The following is an 18,759-nucleotide window of genomic DNA, read 5'->3' as shown; positions in this document are numbered from 1 at the left end:
TATCATGTAGCACAATGTCCTAAACCTGCCCCTTCTGAACATGAACCACAAAATACTTAAGCATCCTATAGTTAGAAAAATGACATGTGATTTTATATCTATTTCTGCTTGTGCAGTAAAGGTACAGTAGCAGTGCTAGAAACTGGAATGAGAAGCAGATGCTATAGTCCATACCAGCACAAGGATACTCTTGTGAAAGTAGGTTGTTCTTTCGCGCGTATTGTTCCTTCACTCTGGCAGAGTCCCATTTGACACTGAATTAGCAACAGCAAAGACAAGTTGCTTGCTTTCACTTCCATTTATTCAAATGATTGTGCCCAGTTGTTTTAAGCAGATGACATTTCCTCTTTGTTACTTTCTAGTTAAAGGGATGCAATATACTGACTGGAACATGGGTAAGGCTATGCCCAATACCAGTTGAACAACTACACAAAACGTCAAAGTATCAGTGGCACCAGCACTCCGTGCTCTCCTCCTGTGCTGTACAGCATCTCTGAGTTTTGATTTACTACACACCACTAGATTTACTAACTCCCTTCCCCGTTTTGTTTTGGTTTTTTTTTTTGTTGGTTTTTTTTGTTTTGTTTTGGTTTTTGGTTTTTTTTGTTTTGTTTTTTTTTTTTGAAGTACAGTACCTCCATGAAATATTACTGAATGGTAGCAGAGCCTTATGTCTTGCATCTAAGTGAGTGCCATGGTAAATCCAAGATCAGTACCACATTCTTTGAAGACCAGTCTTTGTCCTCATGTCTTAAGTTCCTTTACTGAAACAGTAACATTATCAGCTGTGCACCATAAATAGTACCACCATGTGAAAGATTCCAAGTGCTCCTATGCCCCTTCCCATTCCACCAGTTCAGACTCCCATTGCCGTGATAAAGCAAACCAGCATTTCCCATCTCCCAAGCATGGTGCTGGATATTCCAATGGCATACAGCACCAGGTGGGCCAACAGTGATAAAATTCAGCAATACCAGGAGGTTCCTAAATGTCATTAATAATTGACCCAGACAGCATAGGTCATAAAACATGAATTAAATTCAATTTTAAAAATACCTAACCACTTTTCTATGCTAATTCTGTTGCACCAACCTCTACTACAAGTTAGAAAAATTAGTTTCATAAGCTGTGTGTTAATTTCAAGTACTGTTTTACTGTGAAAGGGAAAAGACAGCTACTGCTGCTAAACTACATACTTAAATGGCTGCAAAACAGATATCACAATTTCAGCTTGTGAGAAATCAGGCAAGTAACCACAACCCTACATCCAATGGTGTCCCTTAAGCACTGAACATGGCTTCTTCTCCAGTCTGCCACCTGCACAGCCTCGAGTGATGGTCAATGCTACAGCATACAAAGAAAGTAATTTGCCAGAGTAGCTGATCCAGGGATCGATTTTGTGGAATTTAAATAATTTGAGATGCGGACACTCACCTGTACAGGTTTTCAACCTTCCGTTTCAATATTGTATCTAAGGCTACCCCTTCCATAGACAGCAGCCATATTCTTTGGAGAACTTTATTAAAATATATCCAAGAAGTAATCAAACATTTTCTAAAGAGCCAGGAGAGAACTGAAGTGAGGAAAACATCTGTACAGAGGACAGTGCTGTAAATTTTTGTTTACATGCTTTATTTCAATGTTTCACAGTTTAATCATTGTCTACAAAAATATATTTCTGAAACTCTGAGTCCTCTATAAAAAAGCTGGTCAGCAGCAGTGACCCTGACAAACAGAATGTACCTTGGGATAGTGTGAGCACCTCCTGTAAGCAGATTAGTGCGGCTAGGGAACGCCTGCCTCACCCTGGGAGACTTCTGTTCTTTGGGATTAAAGCTCTGCACTAGTTCTGAAAGAAGGCATTAAAAAAAAAAAATCACTCCACTTCTGTATACTGCACTAAGCTTGGAAGGGAGAGCTGCAAGTTCAGTGTATCACACAACAAAGAGTGCTACCAAAGTACTTGGCACTCAGGGAAAGAAGACCTCAGGATGCTTTAGTACCGGTAAGTTTTTCTTTGAGCTATCCATTCGGAACAGCCTTTGTCTGGTGATAATAGGTTCAGGCTATCAGCAGAGGTACAAACAGCACACAAGCAGAGTAATCCTATAAATGCAAAGAGAGTCCTTCTTTGAGGACACGATGAGGGTTCTGTTCATTTTTACCTCAACGTTTTCTGCTGGGGCTTTAACCAAGGGGAAAATTACCATCATATCCAATAACAAGTGTACATTGTGTCGGATAGAACAGAGCCACTATCAATGCTGTCAGCTTCAACTCCTTGGTACCCATAACTGGAAATATTTCTTATACCATCAATCATTTAATTCCTATGCTTACCTAGTCACTAGTGTATCTAGCCACCAAAAATATGAACTATAAACTCATGTTTCCCCCAAATGAAATTTTTCTACTCCTCCTTTGCTCAGTTATTTGACTGTCTATAGAGATACTTGCAGTAATGAAGAAAAAAAAATAAATTGCCTCTTCTAAAAAAATAAATCTATCTTGCATTGTGCTCTAGAAAAGACAAGGTCAATGTACTCTGATCCTCAAAGCTCGTAACTAGAAGCCCCTTACCACAAAATAATCTCAGTCCCGAACCCCTAAGCAGGGCAGGAATTTTCAGCAGCAAATAAAGAGTAGTTATTGACAGACTGCTTCCCTAATGTGGTAATAGAAAATGAGCTCTCTGAAAACTTTTCCACACCTGCCTGTCAGAAGATCTTTCTGAGCCAGCAGCTTGTGAAATCTGAATTTCCTAGAGATTAGAGAATTCAGGAGAGTGCTGATGGTTATTTTAGGTACACCTGCAATCAACGGGCTTCTGAGCTCCAGGCTTTTGTTCAGAAAAAGTTCTCCTGTAACTCATGCCTACCACCAGCCTCAGTCTGATCTGCTAGACCTGAGCAGCCAAGGAGGTATATGAATTTGAAGTAGAATCAGAATCATCCACAAAAACATAGAAGCCAAGAATCTTCACTGAGACAAATACCTTATCAAAAAAAGACACTCAGCACTAGAAAACTAGTATTATCTCACTAATACTAAACAGCTCAAGTGTAAAATTTGTAAGAAAACACCTGAAGTTTACTTCTTGACTATTTTCCTTTCTTGAATTGCTGAGGGGAGTGGAGAAGGGGAGGAGAAAGGAATCAATCACTGTATTAGTAGTAAGCCACTACAGAGAAGGCAGTATTGGAAAAAAGTTTTAAACCAGAAAAACAATCTGAGAACTTAGTTATTCTGAAAGCTTTCCTTACCTTCCTAAACTAAACAGCCTAAACAGAAGATTTTGTCCATACTTCAAGTTGTTTCTCCAGTCTGTTCCCATCTGTTCAGCTTCCAGTCACAGACACACAACAGAGAGAATAATCAAGGGAGGCAGAGAAACCCACACATAGGGTATGCCTCCCATACAGCACCTACTTTAATATATCCAAACAATATAAACAAATCAATCAGATATTGTTACATCTTGTGCATGGAAAAGCTATAACTGAAGTGTAACAAGATGAAATTAAAGAAAGATGTGAACTTAAAGAAAAAAAATCTTCTCCTGTGGAACCTCTTTGCTGAAGACTCCACACCCCTTAAAGAAGCGATTCATATTCAGTCATTTGTGAAATGGAGAAGACTTGCCAGCAACAATCCTGCCTTGGCTTCAGGTGAAAAACTGCAAGTATTAATTCTCCTTCTAGTATCACAAAGCCTATTCACGTAAAACAAACTGCTGTCTTGCGTTGCCCTGCTGCCCTGCCCTGCTACAGAGATGCAGTATACCAGAAAATCATAGACTATGCTGAGTTGGAAGGGAGCCATCAGGATGATGGAGTCCATCTCCTGGCCTTGCACAGGACACCCCAAGAATCCCACCATGTACCCCAAGCATTGTCCAAACACTTCTTGAACTCAGATAGGTTTGGCGCTGTGCTAGCCTCCTTGGGGAGTCTATTCCAGTGCTTAAACACCTACTGGGTGATAAACTTTTTCCTGACTGTTAAAAGCTGCCTTCTCCACCAGCACAGACAAGTGGGACGTTACTTCTAGCTGATGCAATTATGCAAAAAGAAAAAAAAAAAATCTGTATCTTAAAGCTTAGAATTCTAGTGTGATGGATCCCTTGGGGATAAACACTGCCCTAGACTACGAGGTACTTGTGTGTGAGGAACCAGCAACTGCAGCTGCACATTATTGCTACTTGCTGTCTCTCAGTGCATGCTTTTCCTATTTCAGCATTTTCTTACCTTCTCCAAGTTATAGACTCCAGGGTGAACAATTCTGAAGCCTCACAAACATGGTTGCCACCAAAATACATTTGATGACATTTTATTCCCTTCCAAACTATTTAAAAGGCTGGCTTTGACAGTGCTACTTTTAACTTCAGGCCTAGAACTGCATAGAGAAAACTGCGTATGGTCAAGAATTAACAGTGCCTGTGCTATGCCTGTTCTCACAGGAAACGTTAATTAAAACAAGCAAAGTAACACACACAGCTCAGCCTGGCTGCCTTCTATCAAGGGCATAATGAAGACAATAGTCACAACTTCTCCAATTCACTAATATTTTTTCTAATATTCCCCATCGCTACACTTATAAGAGGTTCAGCCAAATTAAATTTAAGCTACAAGTCACAACTGAAAAGTGTGCACTTAAGTTTGTACCACCAAGGCCCATCCCTGATCAGGTAGCTTCACTTCCATTTTCAAGCACACAAACACAGTTCCCTGTCACAGAAAACTGAAGCAGATACATGGGAGAACTGATTCATTAAGCCAAGGGGAGGCAAGGTCCCTGCTACCATGCCCCAGAGAAGGAGAAAGATTCATCAAGAAATTATAACTAAAAGGTTACAAAATAAAGGCGAGAGCTAAAGTCTGTCGGCAAGGAAATGCATTCTCCTGTCCCATGTGAACAGGAAACAGTGTCTGTAGGGTGTTAAAGAAGGTCCTAGGAGGAGATGCCCTCCTACTTTTTTTTCTGCTGCCAAAGGAGAGGAGAGAAACACGCTGCTATTGGTCAGCAGGAATCTCTCTGTCTGCATCCAGTTTGCTTGTCTCTCCTGGGGAAGGAGTACGTGGTGCAGAGTGAGAAACAGGAGGGATCCCATGAGCTACAATCCCCTCCACTACTGGTGGTTCTGGTAGCCCAGGGTTGGCTACTCCCACTACTCCTGGAGGAAACCTAAAACCAACAAAAACATAGAAATTACAAGCTTGTCCAACAGAGTTATTCAAAGGAAAAGGAGCCATGCTCTCAGATGTGCTGAAACAAATCCCTCTTTCTAACAGAAACGCTCTGGGACAGAACACAGGAAAAGTCTCCAGAGCGGAGTAGCAGCAGTGGTATCCTAATGCCAAATGACACCTGTTTGCAGACAGATCCAGACAGTCTGAGGTCACATATTAAGCATTTGAAAACATATACAAAATTTATCTCCAGTTGAAAATATTGTAAGGCACTCTATGAAGGCACCTGGAGGCCTAGGAATTCCCTCCCTATCAGCAGGAGGCATGCAAGCTGCAGTTATCCTGCACTGGGCTCCAAGGCAGAAAAAGTAGGAAGCTGAACTAATAAAACAGCTAGATGCAAGACGAAAAATAGGAGAGTGACAGTAATGAATTGCTAATGAACTATTCTTCCATCACTTCCATTCTGCTTCCCTATGCCCTCTCCATAAATACATCTCAACTTCTCTAGATCTCTCATAGAAGGAAGGAAAATATATTTCCTGCTTTGCAGATGGGAGACAAACAGAAGGGAAGCAACCTGTCCACAATCACTTTACAGGTTTGTAACAGATAAACTCAAATGCACTCTGTTTAGACTACTGAACAAATCCACTGGACAGTGACTCAGTAATAGTCTGTTTCTGGGCTACATGTAAGAACTACGCTTTGTTTTTATATAGCCCTAATGCTATGCACAACTTCTAATGTAGAGCTGCAGACCTTTTTTAGGACATTCAGCAGGCTTTCTTATATTAAGGTATCTCTTCGGCATGTCTTCCAAGGATTTGGATATATTGACCAGTATGCAGCTGGAACTTAATATGACCAAGTACATGTTCAATACTTGTACACCATTAGAAGTGCTGCTGTTAAGTTTTGGGAAAGAACTCATATAGAGCGTGTAGGAACAGAGACACACCTGTTTGCACATACAAGCAGTTCTCAAACCCCCTGGCCTACTTCAGCAGGAAGATATGCTTGGATAACCTATGTATCTCACCTGTAAGCTGCAGCTCCGTTGAGTTCTGGGTGGACAGTTGCAGGATCAATATTGGACCACTGAGCTGCTAACAGCAAGTACTCCTTATTAACACAGTTTCTCAAAGCGTCAGGTATATGACCTGCAAGGGCACCAAGAATGACAAAAAAGCCAGAAAACAGGTAGGAGAGACTTGTTCCCTGCAGCATTTACAAAGGAAAGTAGAAAGGAAAAGTGCAAAATCTTTTCATCCACTTCCACAAGATAACACAGGATACAGGAGACTCTAATCATCTGGTTTCTGGGGATGGCAAGAAACTGATCTTTTCCTCCCACTTCTATGATCATGTAAAAATTATGCACACAAATTGCCACAAACTGCAACTGCTAAGCCTCACCTTTTTCAAGAGACAACATGTACTACTCAAGGAAAAAAACATACAGTAAAACTGTCAAAGGAATTATTGCAAAGGGTTTGGAAGATGTAGGTAAAAAGGCTTTCCCAGGGAAAGAGCCGCTCTGGCATTAGGTACAAGAATTCTCAGAAGGCAAAGATACAATTTTCAACTTACACTCCAGTCCCAGAAATCACTTAATGAGTCTTAAAAAGTTTTCAGAACAATCAGCATAATCCTTGCAGTGAACTACCAAAATTCAGCAACAGCTGCAAATCTTCTTCATTACCTGTAATAGCTCTGCGGATCTCTTTAGCTGCATCTTCTCTGGATTCAATGGAAGCCTGCTCACTGTACCAAGCAGTGTGAGGGGTGCAGATAACATTGGGTGCATCTTTTAATGGCCCCTGAGCAAAACTGAGGGGAAGAAGAAGGTTTTTTTTCCAGAAGTGATAACCCCAACTGTCCTCTTGGGCATCACTGTAACCCAAATAACAACAAAAACAACAACAACAAAAACAAACAAACAAAACCCAAAAACCCCCCAAAAAAACCCAAAAAACCCCAAATCACCAAACCCACCAAACTGCCACAAGAACCATCCAGTTTCGGTGAACCACCAGATAGCAGCAGGCATGCAGGTACAACATTACCTGAAAGGCTCAGACTCATGCACATCCAATGCTGTTCCTCTGATTCTCCCCTCTTTCAGGGCTTGTGCTAAGGCTTTCTCATCTACCAGCCCTCCCCGGGCTGTGTTCACTAAGAAGCAGCCTTGACGCATCTGGAAGAAGAAAAATAGTACATGCATTGAGAATGAGACTTTTCATGGAAGCTAAGTGAATCTTGGGAAGTCTACTGGAAATGAGCAGGAGTCTGCAGTGACTAGATGAGGTCTGGAGGAACTAGGAGTGCTTTCACTGCAAAGCTTACCACAGGGGAAATGCCTGCAAGCACTGCTTGAGAAATTGGCTTTTAAAATCAACAAACAAAATCATAAGACAACAAGGGCAAAAGTGGAACTCTCAAGTTCTGCACTCCATATTCATCCTCCTACATTAAAAAAAAAAAAGGACAGGAACCATGACTCAAGTATCCAGCTACACAAAACTGGACTACGATGTCCAAATGTCTCTCATAATAGCACTGGAAAGCATTCATAGACTGTTTAGCCTGAGACTGGCTTTGCAGTGGGCTTGGACAGAGAGGCTTTGGCAGTGCTGTGTAAAAGAATATACACAGTCCCAGCCATGCCACATCTAGCTCTAACCAGTGCAGTAAATTATTTTAAAGATAATTTGAAATTATGGAATCACCTAAAATATTCTTTATAAAGGAAACTACTTTGCAAGAAGAGCCAATCCTATTCTTCTCTTAACATAAAATTCTATACAGCACAAAGCACAGGCACCCGGATCCACACGCTCCCAGCCTCCAAAGGCAGCAGGAGGCACACAACAGAGGCAGCAGGATTCACACGCTCTCAGCCTCTGTGAAAGCAGCAGTTTTGGTTTGCATTCATTTCCACAGTGCTCTGTGGGGGAAATCAAGCTCCTGCTGCACCTGTTTAATAGTGAAGTCATTGATGAGGTGATGGTTATGTTCATTCAGGCTGCAGTGCAATGTGATGCAATCGCTGTGCATTAGTAGATCCTGCAGGGTTCCTACTCGTTGTAAACCCAAGGATCGCTCCACTCCATCCGGCAGATAGGGATCATAGAAAATCACGTTGAAGCCAAAGGACTTGGCTCGCAGAGCCACTGCCTGTCCAACTCGGCCTTCACAAAAGAAAACCCACAATCATCAAGGAAAGGTAAAACAAACTTTTAAGACAAGATACTGGGGTAGACTGGGAGCCTACACTGATGTTTACTACCAGGGCCCAAGGTATTGCAGCCCTGGAAACCCCTACGATTGCCACAGGGATCCAGAGGAGGCTATTCAGTGCTGCTCCTATCTAGCTAATTCTAGTTCTTCCCCATGCAATAGCCAGAGCGTAGTCAAGAAGCAGTTCTGTTTTCAAACCAAATCTAGACTTTGAGACAGTGATAATAATCTGGCTACAAGAACTTGCAGAAGGAATTGGTAGCCACCTTTCAGACAGCTTTGCTACTGATAGAGTACCTAGCACAGAGGGAAACAGTCACTGAGAAGAGCTGTATAAATGTTCCAATTCTTGTAACCATTTGGAATCAAAAAAAAGAGTACCCAATCCCCTGACATATACCCAGCTCTTGAAGATATCCAGAATAGGACACTAGCATTCCTTAGGAGTCTGTGTGTTTCACAAAGAACAGTTGTAGAATTATCACTTTTCTCAGTATGTGACTCTTAGCTCCCCAGAAACGTTCACAGTTCTCTTTTCAGTCTAACAATTCCCATCACTTACCTAGTCCAATGATGCCCAAAGTCTCCCCACGGATACGCACAGCACCTCCAGCTACCTCTCGAATCTGTTCTACGCTTGAGGCTCGATTCCCTTCCCGCAGAGCCTGATGTAGCCAAGTAACACGGCGATAGAGGTTCAAGATGTGGCAGAGGGTAGAGTCAGCAGTCTCCTCTACTGAGGAGGAAGGGATGTTGCAAACGGCAATGCCTGCAAAGCCGTGGAGGTCATATAAGATTTTTAGCATCACAATCCTAAACCAACATAAAGCTCTATAAGCACAAATGCTGAAAGATAATTGAGTACTCCAGAACTCAAGAAACACAGGATACATTTCAGAACCTCATTCTACAACAACATAGATGTGACCAGCCATCTTTTCAATCCCCCAGGAAATACCATTCCTTCCTTATAAACATCTATTCGATTGACACCACTTACCAGAAAAACAAACAAGCTGAAATGAGAAAACTAGGCCATACAAGTGATACAAGCAACTAACCGTTTTAAAAGACCTGCATTCAAAAAGATGCACTCCTTCCACAGATACTCCTGACAAATTAACAGGCATTCTGTAGAAGAATTGAGACAGATGGCTGAGCTTCTCATGCCTCATGGTCCAGATGCTCACTGCGAGCATCAGCCTCCCCAGGAGCAACAATAAGTAACTAACTCATTAAATGCAGTCAGAAGTCCCAGGAGCTTCTCTAAATCCATTTGAAGTTAAGCTTAAAAATAACAACACATAACACTCCCACTCTAAAATAACATGCAAACACAAGGACCATAAAACCCATGGCTACAACTATCAAGTAAATTAGTAATGCGAACAGAGTTGAAGTCCTAGAAGCATAAATTACTGTCAGAAAAGGGAAAGATGGAACACTGTATCAAAATCTGGTTGAAGTTCTGAGCAATCTATGAAAAAAAAAAATAGGGGGGGGAGACCGGAAAGATACCATTTCATTCCTGCTATCCTTCATTTGACAAACCAGCAAATAAATAAAAATAATTAGATGGAAAAACGGTCTCTTCCCAAACATAACTCTAGTCACTTGCCAAACCAAGCAACTCTTCTACCTCAGAAGTCCACCACCTAGATGAAAACTGGAAACAAAATCTAGGCAATGGTTGAAGGCATCATTGTTTCGTAATCCTAATCAGAGGAGACATTTGGCTAAACTCAGACCATGCTTTCCCATGAGAATTAGGAGAGCAATGGCCACAGACAAACCCAGATATCTGACTGTTTTTCTCCATCAAACTATTTCCAATTTTGCCATAATGCCACACAGACAACTCAGATGACATGAGTAGGGGTGAGTAGGGGTGATAGAAAAAAACAATTTCTCTTAATCTCGCTGGTTACCATCTCATTCAACCCTAGACAAGCCCCGTGCATTCATCTGTTACACAGCCAGACAGATTTGTGTTAACATACAGTATTATACCTAAATGTAATAAACCACAAACACAGACAACAGCCCTTTGGTCTGAAGATTCAGAACAGACAAGGAACAGTATCTTACCTCTGAATGAATTAATAGGCCTGGCTAAGCATGAAAAGAACCATTAATTGCCCATTAAAAAGCAAATCTGGCCACATGTAAGGGTCATCACACTGTTGCTCCACAGCAAAAGTAGCAAGCAACAGTCTGATGGTGAAGGAATTTTGACTCATTTCACCTTAGATTAATGAGTGTGCAGTGGAGGAAAAGGGAAATCTTTGAATCTGAATGAATCAAAGATATGTATGGTGACATTAAGTAGAGAAGCATTAAGACTAGGTTAGGTTCCAAATTCAGCACAAATATGGCCGGATGAAAGCCAAGGACCTTGACAGGAACTCTTGAAACTATTCCTTTGAATCATCCAAATGAAAAGGCACTAGCCCAATACACACTCTTCATTTATTAGAAATTCACCTGTTCTTACAGATCTGAAAATTGCAATGCTTGCCTATTTCAATTTTATATACTAATACCTGTATTTGATTTAACCTAAACAAGACCTGCATTACATTAAGGAAGCTTTAGAATTCCTTACACTTGTAAAACTTAAAAAAGAAGGGGAAGGATACTTAGGTGAGATGGATCACTTATGAGACTAAAAGGTCCAGAAGTCTCACTACCATGTGTTTAATAAATAACATCTTCTTGTCACCTGATCCAGACACTTTCCATATGCCTAGGACTCTAAAGGGATAACTAATAAAGTTTTGTATCAAAACTTATTTGCATATACAAAATTAAGAAAAAAACTCATGAAGCATTTACAATGAATTTATCCTGCATCAGCATTTGCAGGCAGCTTTCCAACATCAGTTTGCTCAGGGGTGACAAAAAGACCAAAGTCACCTCACCAAAAGTCAGCTACACACCATATTCAGATTCCTGAATCCCAAACAACAACAAAGACACTAACATCAATAGCAGAGCAATCTGAAAACTGAGAATCTTTCTTTTAAGCCACCTACCAGCGCCTCTGTTGGTCAGCTTCCTAAAGATACCTGATACTGAGCAGCTCCAAATCTTTGTACAAAAAGTTTTTAAATGCACTCAGCTCATAAAGCACAAAAAGATGTTCAGTGTTTCCATTTCACATTCAGTTCTGAACACAACAGAGACCTAACAGTGTCATCATACCTAATTCTGCAGCAGATTTGATGTCAACATTGTCATAGCCACTGCCAATACGCACAATGACCCTGAGGGCTTTGAATTTCTCCAGATCCTGACGAGAAAGGGTAATGGTGTGATACATCAGAGCTCCTACTGCCTCATTCAGCACCTATAACAAAAACCAGACCAAATCAATATCTGGTTTGGTTACCTAAGAGGCAAAGCTCTACTTCTGAATCTTGCACATCTTCTTGCCCACCTTTTCATGGATTTCCTGAGTTGATTGAGCATCACAAAATGCCACTGTAGCAACATCCTTCAAGATGGGCATCTCCACAGTGCAATCTCGTCCATCCAGGAGTGCAACCAGTGGCCGTGCTGGCATTGGGCCATTCACAATTGGAGGCCGTATGCCTATTAAGAAAGTCAGCAGGAGTGATTACATGAAAGACAAGAATTCTAGAACCCTCATCTACTACTCCAACAAGTTGCTAATAGTATTTAGGAACAGAGTAGGCAAAGCAAAAGACATGAATACGAAACACAGGGAAAAGACGCTGGGGAAAAAAGCACAAGCACCTCTGCCACCACTTAGATAAAGGAAAATAAAGCATGCATTATCAATAATAATATATGAGAGGTGATCTGCTCAGCACTATGCCATCTTACTCCTGGCTCCTGAAACCAGTAACAAAGTCGCTTCACACGTCCTCCCCAGTGACCGGCTCCCCCTCCATCCCAGCATGCCCAGATAATGTTTCCCCCTTAAGTGAGCAGAACTTGTACGTCCACAAAGCCTCCGACAGTCAATAGCATCCGGCCCTTTCCAGAAGTCCGTAGGCAGCGCCTCCGCGGGCGGCGGGGCCCTGCTCGCCGCCGGCCAGGCGGACGCTCAGCCCCACAGCGCGCAGCGGGTCCCCGCGGGGGCAGGCGCCGCGCCCCGCTGCTGCCGCAGCTGCCGAGGGGCGCCCGCCCCGCCTCACCTTCACAGATCCGGTCCAGACGCTGCCGCTTCACTTTGTGCCGGTCCATGGGCCGGGCGGGGCCGCGCCGCCCTCGGCGCCGCGGAAGGACCCGGGACCCGTCACTCGCCGCCCGCGCCGCTCCGGCGGAACCGGAAAGACGCGCCTGGGCCCACGCGAGCAGCATCGCCGCCACCGAGGCGCTGCGCTTCCGCTTCCGGACCGCGGGCGTGCGAGGGGAGCAGCGCCGGGCCGGGCCGCGCCGGGCCGGGCTCGCTCTGTACTCCCGGGTCACAGCCGGCTTCGAGCCGGCTGGGGCTGCAGGGAGGGGACCAGGAGGGTGGTTACAAAAAGCTGGGAGGTGGATCCTGGGATGTAGCTGCAGGTCTTCCTAGAAAGCTCTCTGTGCGTGAGACAAAACAGGCAGTCATTCCAATCGGTTCTGCTTCTGTTTTGCCACTGTTCCAGCCGGGTCTCCTACACCTGTCCTGTGCTTCTGGGGAGTGGATCAGCGCGGCAATACCCGCTCATCCTGAGAATCCACTACATAAATCACGACAAGGACGTCACTAAGCAAGTTCTGTAGTTTATTGAAGAACAAATTAAAGCTATTAATTACACAAATGTTCCTGGTACCTGATGTGAAGTTCATACAGTTGATCTACTTTCACACCGCCCTTTTCTGAAATACCTCCCACATTCCATTCAGATACGCCACGGTATATTTTAACAGATCTGTGTGCATTTCTCTTGTTCTGTGTTGGAGTTAGGTGGACAAACAGCAACGTGATAATTGGAAACACCAGCTGGCGACTATGTGTTGGGACAAATGGGTTAAAAGTAGATGACTGTCTGTAGAGGAGGATTGTAAACACGATGCTGGGAATAACCCTTGCTAAACAGATGCGAACACTCCAGTGATCCTCTGGCATGACCCCAGTTAATTGGCACCTATGTCTCCCCTTGTGTATGTCTGCTAAGGGGTTGCTGTGGGGATCCTGCAGTTAGAAGGGGAAGGGAAATAAATTACTCTTTGGGGTTTAGCCATGGGTTTGTGGCTTTCCTGGCTGCTGCCTGCCTGTGCTGACACTCACTCAAGCAGTTAAATAATAGCAAGGTAAGAATGTTTGGCAAAGATAGAGTGCTTAGAAAAATGTGTTTCAAGGCCCACTGGGTTAGATGACCCTTAAATACCTTGGATTATTTCATGAACTGGTTGAAATAGTGACAAAACCATGAAGAGTGGTTCTGATACCAGGAACCTGGAAGAGGCAAAAACCCACCTGTGTGGAAAGAGGCAAGAGGATAGGCTAAGGAATATGAATTCATGAATTTGCCTGAAATTAAAAAATAATCTGGCACATGTAAGTTCTTTGTGGCAATCTGTGAGACTACTACTTGTTTCAAACAGTTTGTCAAGAATTAATTCAGTGTCTGTGCTATATGTGGCTACTAAAAAAATTGGGTAGTTTTACCCATTTGGTTTCCATGCCAAACCTCAGAGGCAAGCCTTCTAACACATTACCGAAGCAGCCCTAGTCTTCTGGAGCACAACTGCCTATGGCCCAGGGAGTCTCCCTTTACATTTATGCTGGCTGACCTCCATGTCTGTATAAAAAAAACCGCAGTTAAAATCTCCCTGAGTGCATTCAGGTATCCTCCTCAACTGTCAATACTCTTGCTGATAGCTCTTCAGGCAAGTACTTTGTTGGATGCTTTTAAAAACCAGAAGGAATAGGAGGCAAGAAAGGATTTTCCTGAGGACAGATAAAGAAATTGGAAATCCTAGAAACCCTGTTGCCAGGGGCAAAATTAGTAAAGAAAGCCTCATCTATCTGGGTACAGCTACTCTGTGCTGTGATCCAAAGTCCTGCTATGTATCAGAATCATAGAATAATATGCTCAGTTGGAAGAGAGGCATCATGATCATCAAGTCTGACTCCTGGCCCTGCACAGGACGTGCCAAGGATCCCATGATGTGCCTGTGAACAATGTCCAAACACTTATTGAACTCAGGTGCTTGGCACTGTGACCACTGTCCTGGAGAGCCTGTTCCAGTGCTCAACTGCTCTTTGGGTGAAAAACCTTTCCCTGATACCCAGCCTAAACCTCCACGACTCAGTTCCATGCCTTTTCTTCAAATCCTGTCACTGGTCACGAGAGTGAAGTGATTGGCACCTGCCCCTCTGCTTCCCCTCATAAGAATGTTGAAGACTGCAATGAGGTCTCCCCTCAGTCTCCTCCTGGCTGAACAAACCAAGTGACCTGAGCTGTACCTCATAAGCTTCCCCTCCAGTCCCTTCTCTACCCTCGTAGCCTCCTTTGGATGGTCTCTAGCTTAATGTCTTCTTAATATTGTGGTGCCCAAAACTGCACACAATACTCAAGGTGGGGCTGCACCAGTGCAGAGTAAAGCAGGACAATCACCTCCCTTGACTGGCTGGCAATGTTTTGCTTGATGCACCCCAGGACATGGTTGGCCCTCCTGGCTGCCTGGGCATACTGTTGACTCAGTAGGAGCAGCTTGTACCTCAGTCTTTCCTGGTAGTCTCTAAAGCACATAATGCTGCTGATAAGATGTAAAGTAAACAGCCCCTGTGCTGCTGCTGCCATGTGCCCATCTCTCTCACGAGCAAAGAGGAGAAAATTTACAGGAGTGATCAAAATAAGAACCTACTGGTTTGTGTTCTGTGTTCCACAGCACTGAAAGGCAGTGAAGGTGTCAGCAGAGTGGGATCACTGATCTTTGTGGCCTAAGGTGGCTTTGAGTCCTCTGTCTCATGGCTTGAATGAATAGAAGTCCAGTCCATTTCACTGTGGAAAGCAGCTGCAGGACTGCTGCTGAAACAAGGGGAAATAATCTAATCCATGTTCTCTAACTTGATTGCTTTAATACCTGTTTAAGTACCTTCCCAGCCTACAGGAAAGTAAAATCTTTGATTTGGTTCCTGTTCTGGTTTTGGCACAGATCAGTGAGAGTGGGCATGGCCAATATTATTTGATACCACCTCAAATCATTGCTGGGGGCAGAGAATGGAACTCTCACTTCTGAGGAGAAGGGGTTCCTTCTGGTGGGGGAAAGCATGGTTGGGAAGAGCCAGTGAGTGTTGTCGGACTTTCTGTGCAAATAATTTCTTTGCCTTATACCTTTTGTTATTAATATTGTTGCTGTTACTATTCCTTATCTCATTCCTGTTTCTTATCTCCACCCGTGATCTTTGCCTTTTGTTCTTCCAATTGAAGGAAGGCAGGGGAGCAAGCAGCAAAGTTTTAGTGGGAGAACTAAATTGAGAAACACCCTTCCAAAACCATGACATTATTTTTCTGACTACATTGAACAGCTACAACCCCTAAGGCCTGGGTCTGTCTTGCCACTGCAAGATGCACTGTCCTGCAAGCTAATTAAGCTTCACTTGAGACAAGGAGAGACAATATGCATCATGGATATATCTGGATCAGAAAAATGGGCTCACAGTGCATCACTTAAATGTCTTTGGATCAAAATATAGTGTAATGCGCTATTAAAACTACTTATTTTGTCTACTTTCTTGCTTCTGAAAAAATTTAGACTTAAGGTAGTAGAGCAGCGCTGTTATAAGGTACTCCTCCTTTCTTCTCTTGTAGAAATATTTTTGCTTTCCTTTTACAAATAATTTTTCTTCTGAGCTGCTCATGCCTAAAATTGCTTCTGTCATCCAAGCATGTGCACACTAACCATTGCCTTAACTAGTTGGTGAAAAGGGACTTAGAGAGTCTCTGAGCCAACATCTTTGTACTAGTCACTACAGACTCTTATAGATAACCTGTTCTAGCATTGCACCAACATCTTAGTGAAAAAGTTTTTCATATCACTCAGCCTGAACAACCCAAGATGAAATTTATGGCCATCATAATTTCTTGTATCACCTGCCATTTGGGTTTATCACCTTTGCAGCTCACCTTTAAGTAGCTGTAGGGTGGTAGCAGATGGTCTCTCAAACAAGCCCAGGTCTGATAATCAATTTTTAGGTCGTGTGCTACCATCTTGGTAGCCCTCCACTGGACCCTCTATTGTTCCTCCACATCCCCCTTGAACTTCAGGGGCAGGAAACTGCACACAGCAGTCCAGGCGTGGCCACTCCACCGCTAAGCAGTCATGAATAACTTCCTTCAGTCTCTGGCCATGTTCTTCCTATTGCAGTGTGGTGTGTGGGTTGTTTTATTCACTATCACATCTTACTTGTATCCATGGCAACTTCCAGGTCCTTCCAGCAGGACTGCTTCTCATACACTCAGTCCTCAGCCAGCTGGTTGCTGTGCCCTGTTTCAGAATGTGACAGTCCTTCCTAAACATCATAAGGCACCTGTTAACTCAGTTCTTTTATTTCTCAAAGTCCCTCTGGACTGAAGCTATGTTGTTCAGCATGTCCGTTGCTCACCCTGAATTTTTATTATCACAAATTTCTTAGTTCCCTTTTCCTGTAGAATGACTTACAATTATTCTCACCAAAGATATAGTCTACCCATTGCACTGTATGACAGACACCTGAACGTCTCTGACCTTCTTGCTGTGATCCACACTGAGGGTAAAATACAAGGGCAGCTTTGAATTCTTTTCTCATTGGAACAAAAAAATAAAACTGTCTGAGCCAGAAGCGGCCAAGTATCCCAGGGACTGAAACACAAAATTATGGGTTGCTGCTATGGATGTCAAACCCCTGAACCTTCTTTGGCAATGAGCAGCCAGAGCTGTTCAGGGCACTAGCACTCATGCTAGGAAATGGAGGAGGTTTTTATTTGGTTTTCCATAAATATAGACATCAACTTCTGCTGGGTTGTTTGCATTAGGTTAATATTTCTGTAGTGTACAGGTGTTACTATTAGCTGTGAATGTCTGCTGTCTGTCTCTAGCCCTGTAAAGAGCAGAGTGTGGTGCTGTAAATATTAGCCCAGGCATAGAAGTGTTTGCTCAGCCCTCCTCTGTGCTACCTCCCCCAGTAGTTCTCTGATAGTACTCCTGACAAATGGCCAAGACTCAGCATCCTTTGCACTTCCCGGTAACGTGCTCTGGTTTTGACTGAAGAAGGGTTGTAGTGGTCAAATCCTGAAAAAAAGCAGCAGAAGCACCAGCATGCTGTAATTTTCATAAGATTAATACTGTACAAAATAAGGTACAACTAAGTAACTCAGCACCTACAGCAAACAAAATACTTCCTTGGTAAAACCCACTCTTCACTGGCTGTGGCAGTCATGGATGTCGAGATGAAATGTCTAGCATATCACTGGAACTGCTTCTTGCTTTAATATGATGATATACAGTAAATTCCACACAGAAGAATTCTCTCTCACACCAGTTCCTTGCAGTAAGCAGGAGGACTAATCTTTCTTAAAAACTCAAGAAGAGGAGGGCACCACAGATTTAGATATTCATATACATTGAATACTTAATGTATCTGCACAGTTATTACCCTTTCTGTTGGGGTTTTCAGGCAGATGGAGTAGGTCTCTCTATTTATGCAAACAACAGACGTATAAAAACATTTGCCCCATTTTCATATACTAATGTTTGATGTGCATGCATTGGACTGTAACTTTTTTGCACTGATTAATTTGATTTTAGGAAGCAAATTAAAATGAAGTATCTGTTCAAAAGAAGCACAGCTGCCTAAATGCCATATAGGCTCTCAGAAATGCCATCTTTTGTGTGGCTGCAAACAAGCAGCTCAATCAAGACAGAGACAGCACCAGGTAAGAAACTGAAATAACAGCCTTCACAACAAAGCCAAAAGGAGGAAGCCACAAGCTCAGTCATCCCATCCACAGACCCCAGAATCACTTGGGGAATCTACTCATAAGCCAGTCTGCCTCTGTATCCTCCTAGAACAATCCCTCCAGAGTGAAGGAGACTCTCCTAAATTGGAGACTCACTGCCCTTTACCCAAATAGGCCCCCGAGGGTGCGCAGTCACAGCTCTGCTCTCGGTACTGAAGTGTTCTATCAATCAATAAACGCCTTGCGCAGCCCCTTCCAAAACTCCCCTTTTGAAGCGTCCCTACGCTGCCCGGCCCCATGCCCAGCGGCTTCCCGGTCGCCCTGGGGACAGCGGCCGCTGGATGACCCTCGTCACTCGCCCCATCTCACACCAGCCCGACGACCGCCGGGCCTCTCCGCCCGCCGCGGTCCCCACGGGCGGGCCGCGGACCCGC

The 18,759-nt window shown here is 43.4% G+C and overlaps 1 protein-coding gene across 1 annotated transcript; it reads right to left on the bottom strand.

The window, feature by feature from the left end:
- Positions 1 to 1,502: 1,502 nt before the first annotated feature.
- LOC119706533 (C-terminal-binding protein 2) lies at positions 1,503 to 12,776 on the bottom strand. The gene is made up of 9 exons (XM_038150345.1): positions 12,596 to 12,776; positions 11,872 to 12,026; positions 11,637 to 11,781; positions 8,995 to 9,201; positions 8,169 to 8,383; positions 7,259 to 7,389; positions 6,895 to 7,022; positions 6,232 to 6,352; positions 1,503 to 5,184 (listed from the first exon to the last, which is right to left on the bottom strand). Exons 1-9 carry the CDS (start codon positions 12,759 to 12,761, stop codon positions 5,013 to 5,015), a joined length of 1,440 nt encoding a protein of 479 aa, XP_038006273.1. The 5' UTR covers positions 12,762 to 12,776; the 3' UTR covers positions 1,503 to 5,012.
- Between the last annotated feature and the right edge of the window lie 5,983 nt (positions 12,777 to 18,759).

Source organism: Motacilla alba, chromosome 13 (genome assembly GCF_015832195.1).
Source record: "Motacilla alba alba isolate MOTALB_02 chromosome 13, Motacilla_alba_V1.0_pri, whole genome shotgun sequence".
NCBI lineage: Eukaryota > Metazoa > Chordata > Aves > Passeriformes > Motacillidae > Motacilla > Motacilla alba.
The sequence above is the reverse complement of the archived record's forward strand: the minus strand, read 5'-3'. Positions and strand labels throughout refer to the sequence as shown.